This window comes from Eublepharis macularius, chromosome 13 (genome assembly GCF_028583425.1).
Source record: "Eublepharis macularius isolate TG4126 chromosome 13, MPM_Emac_v1.0, whole genome shotgun sequence".
NCBI classification, from domain to species: Eukaryota; Metazoa; Chordata; class Lepidosauria; order Squamata; family Eublepharidae; genus Eublepharis; species Eublepharis macularius.
In genome coordinates, this window is record NC_072802.1 from 5838516 (window position 1) to 5854203 (window position 15688).

General features: G+C 41.1%; 1 protein-coding gene across 2 annotated transcripts in view; it reads left to right on the forward strand.

Moving 5' to 3' along the window:
• Positions 1–15688, forward strand: part of ATRX (ATRX chromatin remodeler) — a 183272-nt gene that overhangs the window by 123683 nt on the left and 43901 nt on the right. For both annotated transcript variants that reach the window (XM_054995798.1, XM_054995799.1), the window contains 5 exons: positions 4608–4738; positions 5046–5134; positions 5259–5431; positions 15106–15259; positions 15512–15612. In XM_054995798.1, coding sequence (XP_054851773.1) covers positions 4608–4738; positions 5046–5134; positions 5259–5431; positions 15106–15259; positions 15512–15612 — 648 coding nt within the window. The remainder of the gene's footprint in view (positions 1–4607; positions 4739–5045; positions 5135–5258; positions 5432–15105; positions 15260–15511; positions 15613–15688) is intronic.

The window sequence follows — 15688 nt, forward strand, 5'->3', positions numbered from 1 at the left end:
CTGAGCGATCAGTTTTCTCCCTCAGCCAAGAAGAAAGGGGAGCTGTTAAAAGAAGGGAAAATCCCCTAACAGGTCTTCCACCGGTGCCATATCCTAGAAAGCTCCCTAAAGTGATGAGGATCCTGGAGTTTTCTTCCTTAAGGACTAAGGGGTTGGAGAGAATCCTCCCTAGAATCAGGAATAATCCCATCAGGGATTCTCTTCCAGTAGTCTCACATACTTGTAGATGTCTAAGAGGGAAACTTTGGCAAAACTAACTACTCTTGTTTCCTTCCCCCCGCCTCCCCACAAGTCTTATACATTAGTTCTGGGGTTACTGAGAGGATCAAGCTGCCATTGGTGGATGATCTGGTAACCAGCCTGCCATCTAATCCTGTGCTGCCCATTGACAAGGACGGACTACCTAGGATTCTAGCATCAAGTGGTTTGAACTGGCTGTGCGCAGAAAATTGGAAGTTTCCGCTACAGAGCATTGGTGACAGCTCCACTCCTTCCTAGAGTCACATTCTCTTGGGTCTCAGACCTGGCTGCAGTAAACAGTAAATCCCTAAGAAAATAGCCCTGGAAATATGCTATGCTGTGGTCAACAAGGACCATGGTTTTTAGACAACCAGGCACAACACTTAGCTTAGAAATTGGAACGTGGACCATTTGCCCTAAAGCCAAAGTAACCGTGGTTCTTTTCAAAGATATCAACCTGTCTGGAGAAACTCTAAATGAAGGAAAGCAGACCAGGCATCGAGAGGAGGGTAGTACCTTCTCCCTCAATAAATCCAATCAGAATACTAAAGGGCCAAAGAAGGGAACTCAATGTGGAACTCAAGGCAGCAGGCGCGATGGTGTTTGGGGGATGCTTACAATGTTTGACAAACCCTTGGCAACTAATAATAAGAAATAGGCGGGTGTTGGATACTGTGATCAGTGGAATTCAATTCTGTGCCACCTGGTCCCTTTTCCCCTAGAGCCAAAGGAATTTGGTCAAATAAAATAGATGCCTAGGAACAATAAGGTCGGAATGGAAAGGCTGAAATTTGTCATGACTGCCATTCAGAAGAGAGATTGTCTGGCTTCCATCAATCTCTTAGAGGCACTTCCAACGTTGGGCCCTTTCCTTTGAGCTGAAAACACCACCTATGGTGTTCTTCAGAATCCTAGTATCATTGATAGCATGGCTAGGCCACAGAGAGTGGCTCCTTTCCCATATCCAAACGACATCTTGATCTGTGCACTTCATAAATGCCTGTTGCCATCCCATGGGGCATTAGATCACAAGAGGTCCAAGATAATTGAATTGCCAGAGATCCTCAAACAGGAAAACAACCAGTGGCTGTATCTCATTCAGTCCCACGATGGTGTCCCACTCAAGGAACCAGAGAGAACAGTGATGACCATGGACATGTCTTTGGGGATGGGGATCCCACACCCAAGGAAGATTGGCATAGGTCATCTGGCTGAAGGACAAATGATCAACAGGGTAAACCCTTTGGAACTCGGAGCCATCAGACATGGTATGGTGGAATCTCAGAATCTTCCCACAGGTTTGTGTATATGTTTATACAGAGGACAACTCTGAGGTGGACTGGCTAAGCCAGAGAGTGATGAACCAAGCAGAATGGATGCTATCCAGAGAGATTCCCCAACTGGTCTACCACAGTTTTCAACAAGGCGCAAGGAGAAGAAACCCTCAAACCATAGGGATAGATGATGTGAGCAGCAAGCTTCCTTCACACGTCCTGTATGTCTTCCACAGTACAGCTATTGCACAGAGCTGTTCAGAAGATCACACAGTAAAGTGCAGAAGTGATGCTTATAGCAACCTTCAGGTCCAAAAAGACATGGTCTCAAAACCTGAAGAATCTTTCAAGCATGGATCCCTGGTACCTCCACTGCAGGAGGGCCCATTGATGCAGGAATCAATACGACACCCCTGACCAGCTCTGACAAGCCTCACAGTGTGGAGGTCGAACACAAACAGCTAATAGGGTTGGACTAAAGAGAAGGCGTGATTGGTACTATGCTAGCCTCCAGGAAGAGTTCCACAGAGTCTATAAAAATTCCTGCCAAGTTCCCAGAACAGTGCATGGATAGAGTCATGTAATCTTTTGGGGCTAATTAGGGAGTTACTATCCTTTCTTCAAGAGGGGTTGAAGAAAAGTCTTAATACCAACACCCTTAGACAACAGGTAGTGACCAATTAGGGGTTCTAGGAAGGGACATTCCCTAATATATTACCTTCATGGCAGTGGATTCTAAAAGGGGACCTCATTGTAGAATCTTCCAAGGATTCGCTGGTTTTTCCCCACATGAAATCTTAATCTGGTATTGAGAGCATTACACAAAAGATGCCTTGAGCCTATGACCTCATGTCCCCTAAAGGAACTGACCTTTAAAGCCATCTTTCAGATGAGAATAAAATCAGCTACACAAGTGTCAGAATGGCAGGCACTAGCAGTAGGTAGAGAGCCATGCCCTTTCCTCCAAGATGGTAGAGCAAATTATGAACAAAGACAACTTTCTTCCAAAGGTGAACTTCATGTTTTCATAGGACAGGAGAGATAGTACTTCCCTCTTTCTAATCCAAAGCACAGGAGGAAAATAAAATAAATAAATAAATGAATGAATGAATAAATCTCACTACCTTGATATATGTAGAGGTGTGAGATTCCACTTGGGCAGGACTAAACAGTGTTTCAGAAGTCTGGGATGCTAGTTGTGTGTTTACAGGAGGTCCTTCTTGGGACCCAGAGTGTCCTTTTCTTGGCTAAGTAGGTAAAGCAGAGGGTACATAATTCTGGCATGTCAGGCCAGAGGTCTGGAGATGCCCATAGATGTCAGGGCGCACTCACTAAGGGAAACAGCGACACAGGCAGCCTATAAATCCTTTAGTCGTTAGAAACAATCGATAAGGTGGTCACATGGAAATCAGTATATTCTCTCATCAAGAAATATAGATAAGTTGTCTTCCCCAGAGAGAATCTTTAGCAGGGGGGTACTAATACACACCCTCTAGGCCGGGAAGCCAGACTACCCACCCTGGGGTACACTGCTCTTGTATGTCTCAAAAGTAAGGACTGCCCTACTCCTAGGACCACCAGAGAATGGAAGATCTGTATTCACTTACCGTGAAGCTTCCTTTCTCAGTGGTCCAGGAGTGGGGTAGTCCTGCCCACCTGAGTTTCTTGCCGGGCGGCTTCTAGGATTGAATGAAGAGTTAGGACGATAGTCTTCCTCCTAGTGGATTCAAGGGAGGGATCTTTTTATTTTAAAAAAAATTGAGGGCAGTTAGTATTTTCCCTTCTGGTATCGTGATGGGGAGTCAGGGCTTGGGAACAGACTGCTGATTCCAGGGACAAGCCCCTCCCCTCTGGGATCAAAATCAGCTGACTGACCCTGCCTTCGGAGAGGAAGAGCTATAGCCCAAAAGTAAGGACTGCCCCACTCCTGGACCACTGAGAAAGGAAGCTTCACGGTAAGTGAATACAAATCTTCCATTTTTGCTCACAGAGGAAAATAGTTGAGATCTCAATATGTTCTGGAGAGTTTTTCTACAAAGTTAATAGAGCTATATTATAATTGAATAGCTCAGACTAGTTTATAAAGAGAAATAGGCTGTGGATTATACCACTGTTTATCGGAAATATTTTCAGTTTGCTGCACATATTACAACCTTATTTCATTATTTTCTACTGATGTAATGCCATTTTCCTTCATTATACTCATATTCTGCATCATGCCTAATATGCTTTGCTCATTCAGATTTTGATAATTGTAGCCTAGCACATTGCTCATTTGATGTCTCCTCATATAGATTGTATTGATCAGTGCTATTCATTAGTTTTTTTATATTGAATGGTATTGATTTACATTGTATAATCTGCTTTGAGTCTTAGTGAGAAAGGTGGACTATAAATACAGTACATAAAATCAATAAAATAATCCTTTTACTTGAAAAAGATCACAAATATATAATCCTTACATCATATATGTAATATATACTTATGGTTTGGGGAAACTGAACCATTCTCCCCTTCATATTTTGGCTATATAGAAAAGGATCAGATTATGAAACTTTATCTCAGTGTTTAGAAATATGCAAAAAGTGTCTCAGAATTGCAATGGGTTCCTGCTTTTGTGTAAATAAATGATGTAAAGTTTCATGTTACTGTATATATTTCAGAAGTATTTAAAAACTTTTGACTTTATAGCTACCTCAGTTTCAGTCAGGATATTTAGTCAGGATAGTTTTTCAAGATTTCATTTTATGTAAACAAATTTGACATTTAGTTGTAAACTTAAATGGGAGTGTTCCTAGTAATGTTACTACAGAGAGGCAAATGTGAGAATGGAAAAGAGTGAGTAATACTTAAAAATTAAGTTGAAGAAAAAGGTAATTGAATAACCTGGCCTCTGTGGTGAGAGGCTTTGTGGCAGAAGGTTGTGTTACACTGACAAATAGTGCAATCCTGAGAAGAGTTACTCCAGTCTAAGCCCACTGGAGTCAATAGGCTTAGACTGGAGTAACTCTGTTTAGGATTGCACTGTAAAAGCAGGAATATTGGCTGATGTAACTTCTGAGATAACTTCTGAATTCTGAACATTATTGTCAGGTGTCGGCAGCAGCACTGAAGGTGGAAGAGGCAAAGCTGGAGCTAAACTCTTCCAGGATTTCCAGATGTTAAGCAGAATTTGGACTCATCCTTGGTGCTTGCAGCTGGACTACATTAGCAAAGAAAATAAGGTAAATCACATCAGTTTGTCTTTGTTGCTAATGAAAGTTCTCAAGAAAGGAATGCCAAGTATTAAACAGTTTCACTGAATTAATGGAAATTTCTTTTGCTGTATATAGCAAGTTATATTTTTCTGGGTATTTTACTTGGGGCTGTTACCATTTTTTCTTTAGGTATTTTGTGATTACCAAAGTATTTCAAAATAATCTTACTGACTTTGGTATTGGTTCAGATGAATGAACAGATGTTTTAGAGGCTTGAGCAAGGATGGCTGAATTTAATAAAATGCCTTTTGTAAAAGCATATATTGTTTTTCAGGGCTATTTTGATGAAGACAGTCTTGATGAGTTCATAGCATCTGATTCTGAGGAAACCTCAGTAAGCTTAAGCTCTGATGAATATATTAAGTAAGTTCAGCTGTTCTGTGAAAACACAAAATTAATGGTTTCTGTGTATTATACCAGTATAGTACAAAAAGGATCCCATGCCAGTAGGTTTTTCAAAAACTGTCATTCAATGTTATTTTTATAGGAAGAAAAAGTCAAAGGGGAAGAAATCGAAGAAAGATAGTAGCTCAGGTGAAAGTGGCAGTGATAATGATGTTGAAGTGATTAAAGTCTGGAATTCAAGATCTCGTGGAGGTGGAGAAGGAAACATAGAAGAACCAATAAACAACCCTCCAGGCATTGTAAAGGCAGAAGAAGGTAAGGAAGGATTTTAAACTAATTCTGACTGTTGAGACAAGAGGACAGGAGAACTCCATGCACACACTAACAGGTCCTAGGAAAGAGATGTGGACGGGGTGAGGGGGGGGGGTCTTCATAGTCTGAAAGTCACTGAACAGCTCAGTTTGCTGCAGCCAGATAAAGCTTGTTTAGTGTTAGGGACGAGTAGATCAAGATGAGTAGCCCTGTTAGTCTGATGGTAGCAGTAGAAAAGAGCAAGAGTCCAGTAGCACCTATAAGACTAACAATATTTGTGGTAGAGTATGAGGCTTTTGTGAGCCACAGCTCACTTCTTCAGATACTGTTACCATTTTTTCTTTAGGTATTTTGTGATTGCCAAAGTATTTTGAAATAATCTTACAAACTTTGGTATTGTTCAGATGAATGATTAGGAAAAGCTTTGGAAAATAAAATGAGGGTTCTCATACAGGGTTCTCATGCTGTTCTCATACAGATCTGTGATGCATCCACACTTGGTATGTTTTGCACCATTCTGAGCAGGTTTTCTTACAAACAGTGTAAAGCTAAGGATAGTACAGCATTTCAACTCCAGGGGATGTGGCATCTTTCCTCACAGAAAAACCATTAGGAAAATAAGATAGGAAGTATCAGAACGTCATAATGTGTTGTCTCCTTCCTCACAATGAATGGCTCAAAAAGCTGAGTGGTCTTGTAAATTATTTAGTTGCTAATCCACTACTCTCCTCTTCCCTTTTGCATTCCATACTTTTCCTAACATGTTTCCTGCTAAAGATGTAAGCAAAGAGTTCCTTCTCTTTGAAGCATGTTACTGTGCCATGACGGGATATTTGTTCATTTCTGACTTTCTTGATAGATATCCCCATCAGCTTGTTTGCTCTAAATTTGGTTTAAGCAGGTCATTGTGTTGAATTTATCTATAAGCTGTTACAAGGAAAGAATTCCATGGAAATAAATGTTGCAATAAGTGATAAGATCAAAGTTTCAAGACAAAGATAGTTTTTACTGTATTTACAATAAATCAGAATTTGTAACATACGTACGAAATGAAGATTAAAGCTGCAAGCCTGAATCACTGTCAAAAGAATGTAGGTAACATAAACAAAGACAACCTTGTACTTTCAGAATCATTTTGAGGTTGTAGATACATGTGTTTTGGAACTCTCTGTATTAAACACAGATATCTACTAACCCTACATAAATTCTCCAAAATAAACTTCAGATTTTAGCTGTATATCAAAACGCTTCTAAAATCCAAAGAACCGCATTACTAACTCAGTCTTCTCAGTGAATCTTCGGATTCTTTTTTAAACCGGGGACTCTCTTCAATGTTTTTAGTTACAATATTGTTATCATAACAATGCTCATAAATACAATTAATATAACAAATTTCCACATAAAAACATAGTTAAGAAATGTGCCCAACTTTTAAATTGAATAATTTAGTAATAAGATCAGCAACTTAAATGTTTGTTCCAAAATATTCCTATGCTTACACTCTTGTCTTGTTAAATTTCCTATTGGTTTCATATTCAATATATCCATTAATGATTCCTGTTGACCCAATTCATTCTACCCATAAGAAACACAGACTGATTTTGTAATTCCAGTATGGAAATTATCAGCGTCGTTCAAACTCCCTGCATATTTTAATCTTCCTTCTCTATGCTGTAACAAATAATCAGCTTCAAACTTCTTGAACTCCAATTTTCCACCTCCTGCTCTATCACTCTTTTGTCCCCCAGTGCTCCTCTGTTGACATTCTTGCACCCCAATCAAAGTCCTTCTTTGTGTGCTCTGTTCAACACAACCAAGATTTGGCATTTAAGTGCCAGTTATTTCTCTTATTTTTTGACAGAATCTTCCCTCTCAAAGTCTTGTAATAATAATAATAATAATAATAACATTCAATTTATATACCGCCCTTCAGGACATCTGAATGCCCACTCTGAGCGCTTTACAAAGTATGTTGTTATTATCCCAACAACAAAACACCCTGTGAGGTGGGTGGGGCTAAGAGAGCTCCAGAGAACTGTGACTAGCCCAAGGTTACCCAGCTGGCTTCAAGCGGAGGAGTGGGGAATCAAACCCAGCTCTCCAGATTAGAGTCCCGCGCTCTTAACCACTACACCAAACTGGTTTTGAAGCCAGATGTGCATAAAATCTTCCGTATTAGACTTGCATCAATGGGTGGAGGGTTGTAGTAAAGAAAAAATATGTTATCCTGGGCACATTAAAAAGAACTCTCTTGATTGTAACAATTGATTGTCATTTTAATGAACTGTTTTAAATATAATTTATTCTATCACAGTTAAATTCCAGCTTCAGAAACAGTTTTTAAAAACAAATAGTAAATGTAGATTATTTTTATCTCCAATTTTGACAATATTTATTGCTACTCTTATCTGTTCTAGTATATTAGCTTTCTTAGTCTGCTTCATTCGAGTATGCTCAATATGTTTTCCAACAATTTTTACAGTTTTTTAAAAAAATTTTATTGGATTAGATTATATAATCATAAAATACAAACATTCCCCCTTTATTAATATCTGTTTCTAACCCCCTCCCTTTCCTCCCCCCTTTTATTTGACTTCCAACAGTTTTCCAACCCTTTATCTATCTTATTACTTACTTACATAATACCTCATGTGATCTATTAAACATACACTTAAACTCTCTTCTAAGCTTGTTATTCTTTTTTTTTAAATTAAAACACAGAACTACCATTAACCCCTCCTTTACTAAATCTTATATTCTAAATAACACATTGCTAGCATTTTGATAATCTTTATATTATTAGTATAACATTTTATCCATTTTCTATTCCTTTACTTAATCTCTTTACTCTCCCTCATATAAGTTAATCAATTTAACTTATAGTCTATATATTTCTTTAAACATTTCTTATTCTTATTCTCAATCTATTTTAGTTATATAAAATACCTGTTATACTAAGAACTTAACTACAATAAAAAATACCCAGCTAGCATGCTCATATATATTCATAATATCTATTCATAATAATACGTCTGCTATTTAATACTGTGTGTAATAAAACAGAATTTTCATCTTAACTCTGATAATAGCTTAGAATTTAATATTTAAATCCCCCTTTCCCGGTAAAGCCACTTCTCTCTTCTTTTATAAAGTCTCAGTAATTTTCAAACTGCCACAGTTCCCCTTCCACATCCCATTTTTTCTCCAAATATTGCTTCAGTTTCTCCCAATCCATATTAAACTGTCCTGGATTGAGGTCTCTGAGCTTCCTTGTCATTTTGTCCATCTCAGCCATGTACAGCAATTTATAAATCCAATCTTCAATAGTTGGTACTTCTTGCAATTTCCATTTCTGCGCATATAAAAGTCTAGCCGCTGTTGTCATGTAAAATAACAATGTTCTATGTTGTGCTGGAATATCTTCCATTCCCAAATTCAGTAGCAGCAATTCTGGGTTTCTATTAACTTGAAATTGTAAAATCTCATTAATCACTTCTGTTATTCCTCCCCAGTATTGCTTAGCTACCTCACAGGTCCACCACATGTGATACAACGATCCTTCATGAATTTTTACAGTTTTAGAAGTTAATGCTCTAGTGTTTGAGATACTGGTAAACCATGTCATACGTGGCATCTAACGAGTTAAGAACACTTGGTGATCTAATTAAACAGTATATTGTTTAATATGTTAGGTTTAGAATTGCTTATGCTTTTTCAGCATTGTTTCAGCTGTGTATTGGATTTTTGCTTGTATTCCATTATTTACAAATTTGCATTGTTTATTGAATGTCCTTGATGTTCACAGAATCACAGAGTTGGAAGGGGCCATATAGACCTTCTAGTCCAACCCCCTGCCCAATGCAGGATGAGCCTAAAGCATCCCTGACAAAGATTCATCCAGCTTCTTCTTGAAAACTGCCAGTGAAGGGGAGCTCACCACCTCCCTAGGCAGCTGATTCCACCTTTGATCTACTCTGACTGTGAAAAAGTTTTTCCTGATATTCAGCCGGTACCTTTCTGCATGTAATTTAAGCCCGTTGCTTCGTGTCCTACCCTCTGCTGCCAACTGGAACAGCTCCTTGCCCTCCTCCAAATGACAGCCTTTCAAATATTTAAAGAAAGCAATCATGCCCCCCGCCCCACCTCCTTTTCTTCAAACTAAACATTCTCAAGGCCCTCAGCCTTTCCTCATAGGGCTCAGTCTTCAGACCCTTGATCTTTCTCGTCGCTCTCTTCTGCACCCTCTCAATTTTGTCCACATCCTTTTTAAAGTGAGGCCTCCAGAACGGCACAGAGTACTCCAGGTGCAGCCTGACCAAGGCATAGAGAGGGAATATGACCTCCTGCGATTTCGATGCAATGGCCCTTTTGATACAACCCAAGACTGAGTTTGCCTTTTTTGCCACCGCAACACACTAACTGCTCATATTTAGTTTACAGTCCACTCTTACTCCAAGATCTCTTTCGCATACACTATTACCCAGAAGTGTATCTCCCATCCTGTATTTGTGCTTCACATTTTTGTGGCCCAGATGTAATACTGTGCACTTATCTAGGTTGAATTGCATCCTGTTCACAACCGCCCACTTCTCCAAAGTATTCAGGTCTTGTTCAATTTTAACTCTTATCTTCTTGGGTGTTTGCCATTCCTCCCAATTTGGTATCATCAGCGAATTTAATGCATAGCCCATTTACCCCTTCATCCAGATCATTGATAAAAATATTGAAAAGTACCGAGTCCAAAACCGAGCCCTGTGGCACCCCACTGGACACCTCCCTCCAATCTGATGAAACGCCATTGACCACCACTCTTTGTGTGTGGTCCTCTAACCAGTTCCCTATCCACCGAATTGTCCTATAGTCCAGTCTGCAGTTTTCCAGTTTACCCATTAGAATGTCATGGGGGACCGTATCAAAAGCTTTACTGAAATCCAAGTAAATCATGTCTACAGAGTTCCCACGATCCAGTAAGCTTGCCATCACTCGATCAAAGAAGGAAACCAGGTTGGTTTGACAAGATCTGTTGGGGACAAAACCATGTTGACTTCCTCGGATCACTAAGCAGTCCTTCAGATGCTTAAAGATCGATCTCTTTAAAATCTGCTCTAATATCTTCCCAGCAACAGAAGTCAGACTGAATGGCCTGTAGTTTACCCTGGTCATCCTTCTTCCCTTTCTTAAAGATTGGGATAACATTCGCTCTTCCCCAATCTTGTGGCACATCCCCAATCCTCCAGGAGGCCTTGAAGATGATGGACAGAGGCTCTGCAAGTTCTCTAGAAAGCTCTTTGAGCACTCTTGGGTGCACACCATCCGGCCCCAGGGGTTTATATTCGCCCAGTGCAGCCAGATGCCTCTCCACAACTCTCAATGTCAACTAGCCCCCCAGAGGCAAAAAAAGTCATTAAGTCTGTTTGCTTTTTTGTCTGTACTCCATAAGAGTTTCTCCTTCCACTCCCAACAGCGGTCCAATTGCCTCTTTTACCTTGCGTTTGCTTCTCACATATCCGTAGAAGTTTTTCTTATTATAGAGAGCCACCCTGGCCAGACCCAGCTCATACTGAGCTTTGGCTTCTCTGATGGCTGATCTGCAGTACCTAGTAATCCTCATATATTCCTCTTTAGAGGTCTGCCCTCTCCATTTCCTGAACATTTCCTTTTTCTCCCTTAGCTTAATCTGGAGCTCTCTGTTCAACCACACCGGTTTCTTAGAGCCCTTACCATGTTTCCTGTCCTGCTGGAATAGTGAAGGCTTGAGCTTGCAAATGCTCACTTTTGAGAAGAGCCTGCCCTTCACTCGCTCCTTTCCCTTCCAGCACACTCCCCTACGGAATGACTCTCATCAAGCCTCTGAGTTCACTGAAGTCACCCCTAAGAAAATCTAACTTATGAGTCTGGCTACGAACTTCCTTGGCCCCCCACAGCAACTGGAATTCAAGGAGGACATGGTCACTTCTCCCTAAGGTCCCCACCACCTTCACCCTATCTACCAATTCTTCCCTGTTGGTTAATATTAAGTCTAGTATGGCTGAGCCCCTTGTAGCTTTCTCCACCATCTGAAAAAGGAAGTTATTTGCCAGGCAGGCCAGGAAGTTGTGTGATTTTGTCACTTTTCTGGGCTTGTCTCCCAGCACACATCGGGGAAGTTGAAGTCACCCATAATTATACAGTTCTGATGTTTGGATACTCTACCAATCTGTTCAAGAAGGGCAGCATCCATTTCCTCTCCCTGGTCAGGTGGTCTGTAGCAGACTCCAACAATAATACCCTTTGTCCTTCCTCCCCTTATTTCCGCCCATATACTTTCCACTGGGCTGTCAACCACGTTCTCCAGAACTTGCTGACAATCAAGCCCTCTCCTCACATGCAATGCCACTCCACCTTCTCTTCTACCCTTCTCTTCATCAGATGCAGCTGACGATTTTGCTACTGCAGACTAACAGGGCTAACTCCTCTGGATCTATTCCAGTCATGGGAATCATCCTACCAAGTCTCAGTAATTCCTACTATATCATAGCCCTCTGTTTGCAAGAGAAGCTCAAGCTCTTCCTTATTTCCGATACTTTGTGCATTGGTCTATAGGCACTTGTAGCCTTGTACCTTTGTTTGATCTGTCCTACCCAGGTGGGCCCCTGCTGTTATCACTTCTTCATTGAAATCCCCATGTTGATCATCCCCTTCCCCTTGTGGCATCAGTTTAAAGCATTCCTGATGAAGCTTTTCAGGTTCTTTCCAAACATTTTCTTTGCTGCCCTTGAGAGGTGAAGCCTATCATGTGCCAGAAGGCCTTCTCTGAGAAAACTTATCCCATGGTCCCAGAACCCAAAGTGCTCCTGCTGGCACCACCACCTCAGCCAACGATTCACCTCGAGTATGGTCTGCTCCCTTTGCATTCCTCTTCCTTTGACAGGAAGGATAGAAGAGAATACCACCTGTGCCTCCACTGTCTTCAACTGCCTTCCAAGAGCTTCATAGTCGTCTTTAATTCCTGCAATGGTATTTGCAGCCGTGCCATTCATTCCCACGCAAACCAGCACAAATGGGTACTAATCAGTCCGATCAGTTTCGACAGTCGGTCTGTAATATCCTGAATTCTGGCACTCAGCAAGCAACACATCTCTTGGAGTAGGAGATCTGACCTGGACACATGACATTCCATACCCCTGAGCAGAGAGTTCCCGATGACCACCACCTTCTGTTTTCTTCCACTTCCGTGTGGCCCCATGCCCTCTTTACTCCCTGTTCCAGGTCTTTGTGGTTCTCCTTCCACTCTCGTCTCTGTCACCATCTCAAGCACCTCAAAATGATTCTTGACTTCCAGTGGACCAGAGCGTCGCCTTAGTCCACGTCTTCTGGTTTGTATTGCAGAACTGAGAGGAGGCTCAGAAGGGAGATCGACTCTTCCTTCTTCTCTTGGACTTACTTCTTCAGGCTCGGGCAGAGCCCCCAGGCTCTTCTCAATAAAATCCTGCCCTTCCTTGATTTCCTGAAGGGTGGTGATCCTCTCCTCCAGTCTCTTAATCTTGTCCTCCAAAAGCCTGACCAGCTTACACTTCTGACAAGTGAAGTCCATCTTCTCTTCTGGGAGGAAAACAAACATGGCACACTCCATGCCGGTGACTGGAAAGGGGCCTTCTGTCGACATCATCGCCTTCCAAGTATATTCCAAGAGTACTCTTCTAGCTGCAGCTCCCTTTCCTGCTCCTTCTCAGATGGCTGTGATGTGCCTCTGGTGAGGAGGAGCCTAATTCAATTCAAGGCTCTCCCAGTAGAGGGTGGGGCCAGCAGTCAGCCCCAGGCAAAACAGACACTCTCCAATTCACAACAACCCCCCTCTGTAATTAGCTCCAACTCAGGCAAAAGAGACAAACAGAAAATACACTTACTCCAACTGGCACCACTTTGCAGCAGGCTCTACACACTCACCCCCCCAACACTGTCCTCCCACACAGAAACCTCAACAAATTCCCCCCAGCAGTTAAGGAAAGCAACAGAAAAAGACTTGCCGCTCTAGCAGCTCCCTTTCCTGCTCCTTCTCAGAGCCCAGATGGCTGTGATGTTCCTCTGAGATGTCCGGATTAGTTGTGGGATTCCCCAAACTGATTTTCAAAATTGAGTATTATTGTAATCATGAAGTGTTGTCTATTAATGTAGTGAAATCTAAGGTCATGGTATTTAGCCAAAAGAAAAGGGAAAAAAATCTTTAGATGGTACGTAGCAGGCTAACCTATGGAACAGGTTAACCAGTTTAAATATCTGGAAATCTGTTTTAAAATACCTTCTGCATGGAAAATACATTCCTCTGGCAAGGAATACAGCTTTGAGAGTAGGGTATACAATTGTAAAATATTTCTATAAGGCAGGAGGTGAATTTGTCCCCTTGGCCTTCAAGGTATAGAACACCAAGTTTTAAAAACAGTTTCTGTATGATATGTATATCTGGATTCAAGCTACTACTGAGAGAATGGATTACATCCAGTATGATTTTTTCCTGATGTTTATTGACTACTTCTAGATGTGCTTTGGACACAGCGCTGAGATCTGAATTGGGTGAATTATCAGTGGTAGCTAAGGCGTGGATAAAAGCATTTCTTTTTAAAGTAAAGATTTTAAAATCTGACGGAGGGCCAACTTTACTTGGATTCATCCGGGCAGATAAACATAACTGTCAATGGGACCACCTACTGGGAAAGAAAATGAAATGCCTAGGAATAATGAACGACATGGTCAAGATTACAGAGACTAAAGATATAATCAGGCAAATAAAAATGCATGTTAGGAAGCTGGATATTATGAGTACGTCTGTTAGGGCGTGGAGGGTATGTTCAACTCTTTATTTAGGTATTGCCCTCCCGATATATTGGGGCAGTAATTAAATATCAGAGAAATAATATTATGTAAGAGTTTTCCATTTTAATTTCTGCTTAAGGTACCAGATGGTTGGATGGATTACTCCAGTATAAGCTTGGATACAGGGGAATAATACTTTTCTCTTGAAGGCTAGGTACTTGCTGGAATTAAGTTATAAAACTTAACTGCTTTAAATAAAATGTCAAAATGATGTTGCTTGAACTATAGCAGAATCTTATATGGTCATATGGCCTGTTGGTTTTTTGAGTAGGCATCAGTATTGTAGATTTTCAGAGTGCAGATTCTAAAGCTTTCCGCTTGGACTAATATAGCATATTGGCTACTGTAAGAATTTGAATTGTGAGCCAGTTTAGAACTTGCCTAAGGCTGGCTTGAGCAAGCCTCTGTCTGTCTGTCTGTCTGTCTGTCACTCCCTCATTCACACTCTCTCACACACACACCCTGCCAATTTAGGCCATTACTGGATTGCAGGAGTGTTTATAATGATACTGAGATATGGTAGATGAAGTGTTTTGAAATACTTGTTGAAAGTGCTGTATAATTATTTGCTTTTATTAGCATTTTAGCAGTTTGCCTTCCTTCCCAAGTGACATAAATCCTGCTGTGCTGGGGAGAACTGGGAAAGGGTATATTCAAATTCAGGCCTGGCAGGCAACTCTGCAGCCTTCTATCCCCTCTATTTCCCTATTTTCCTGTACTGATTACCAGCAGCAACGAGGAGTGGGTTTGGATTGTTGCATAAAAAGGCTCACTATGTAAAACTATCTGTAGTAAATCACAGCTTTATGCACCCCTTCTCTCCCAAGGTAAAACCACTTCCACTTCCAACCCAGGCAGCCCAGCGCCAGACTGGTACAAAGATTTTGTCACTGAAGCTGATGCTGAAGTGTTGGAGCATTCTGGGAAGATGGTACTCCTCTTTGAAATTCTTCGCATGGCCGAGGAGCTTGGGGATAAAGTGTAAGTCATTCTTTCCGGCTGGGAAGGCACTGGGCAACTCTCCTCTCAGCACGCACGTTCTCTTTGTCCCTCCCCCTCCCTGTACTCTCTACCTTCAGCCGGGCTTAGCTTCTGAGCATTGGGCTGTTTAGATCCGTGGAATGCTTTTTTATCCCCAGAGCAAACTGAGACATTTCAGGAAGTACAGCAAATGTGTGCTGGTTAAATATGCTGAAATTACACGAGACTTTTTGTCCTTTTTCTCCTTTTCAGCTTAGTATTCAGTCAATCTCTGATATCACTGGATTTGATAGAAGATTTTTTGGAACTGGCAAACCAGGAAAGAGAAGAAGGCAAACCTGTGATATATAAAGGTAAGTGCAGAAATGCCAGAATTTGGATAGCTGGAATTCATATAGTTGATTCCCTAAACCCTGCCTCTCTCTTCCA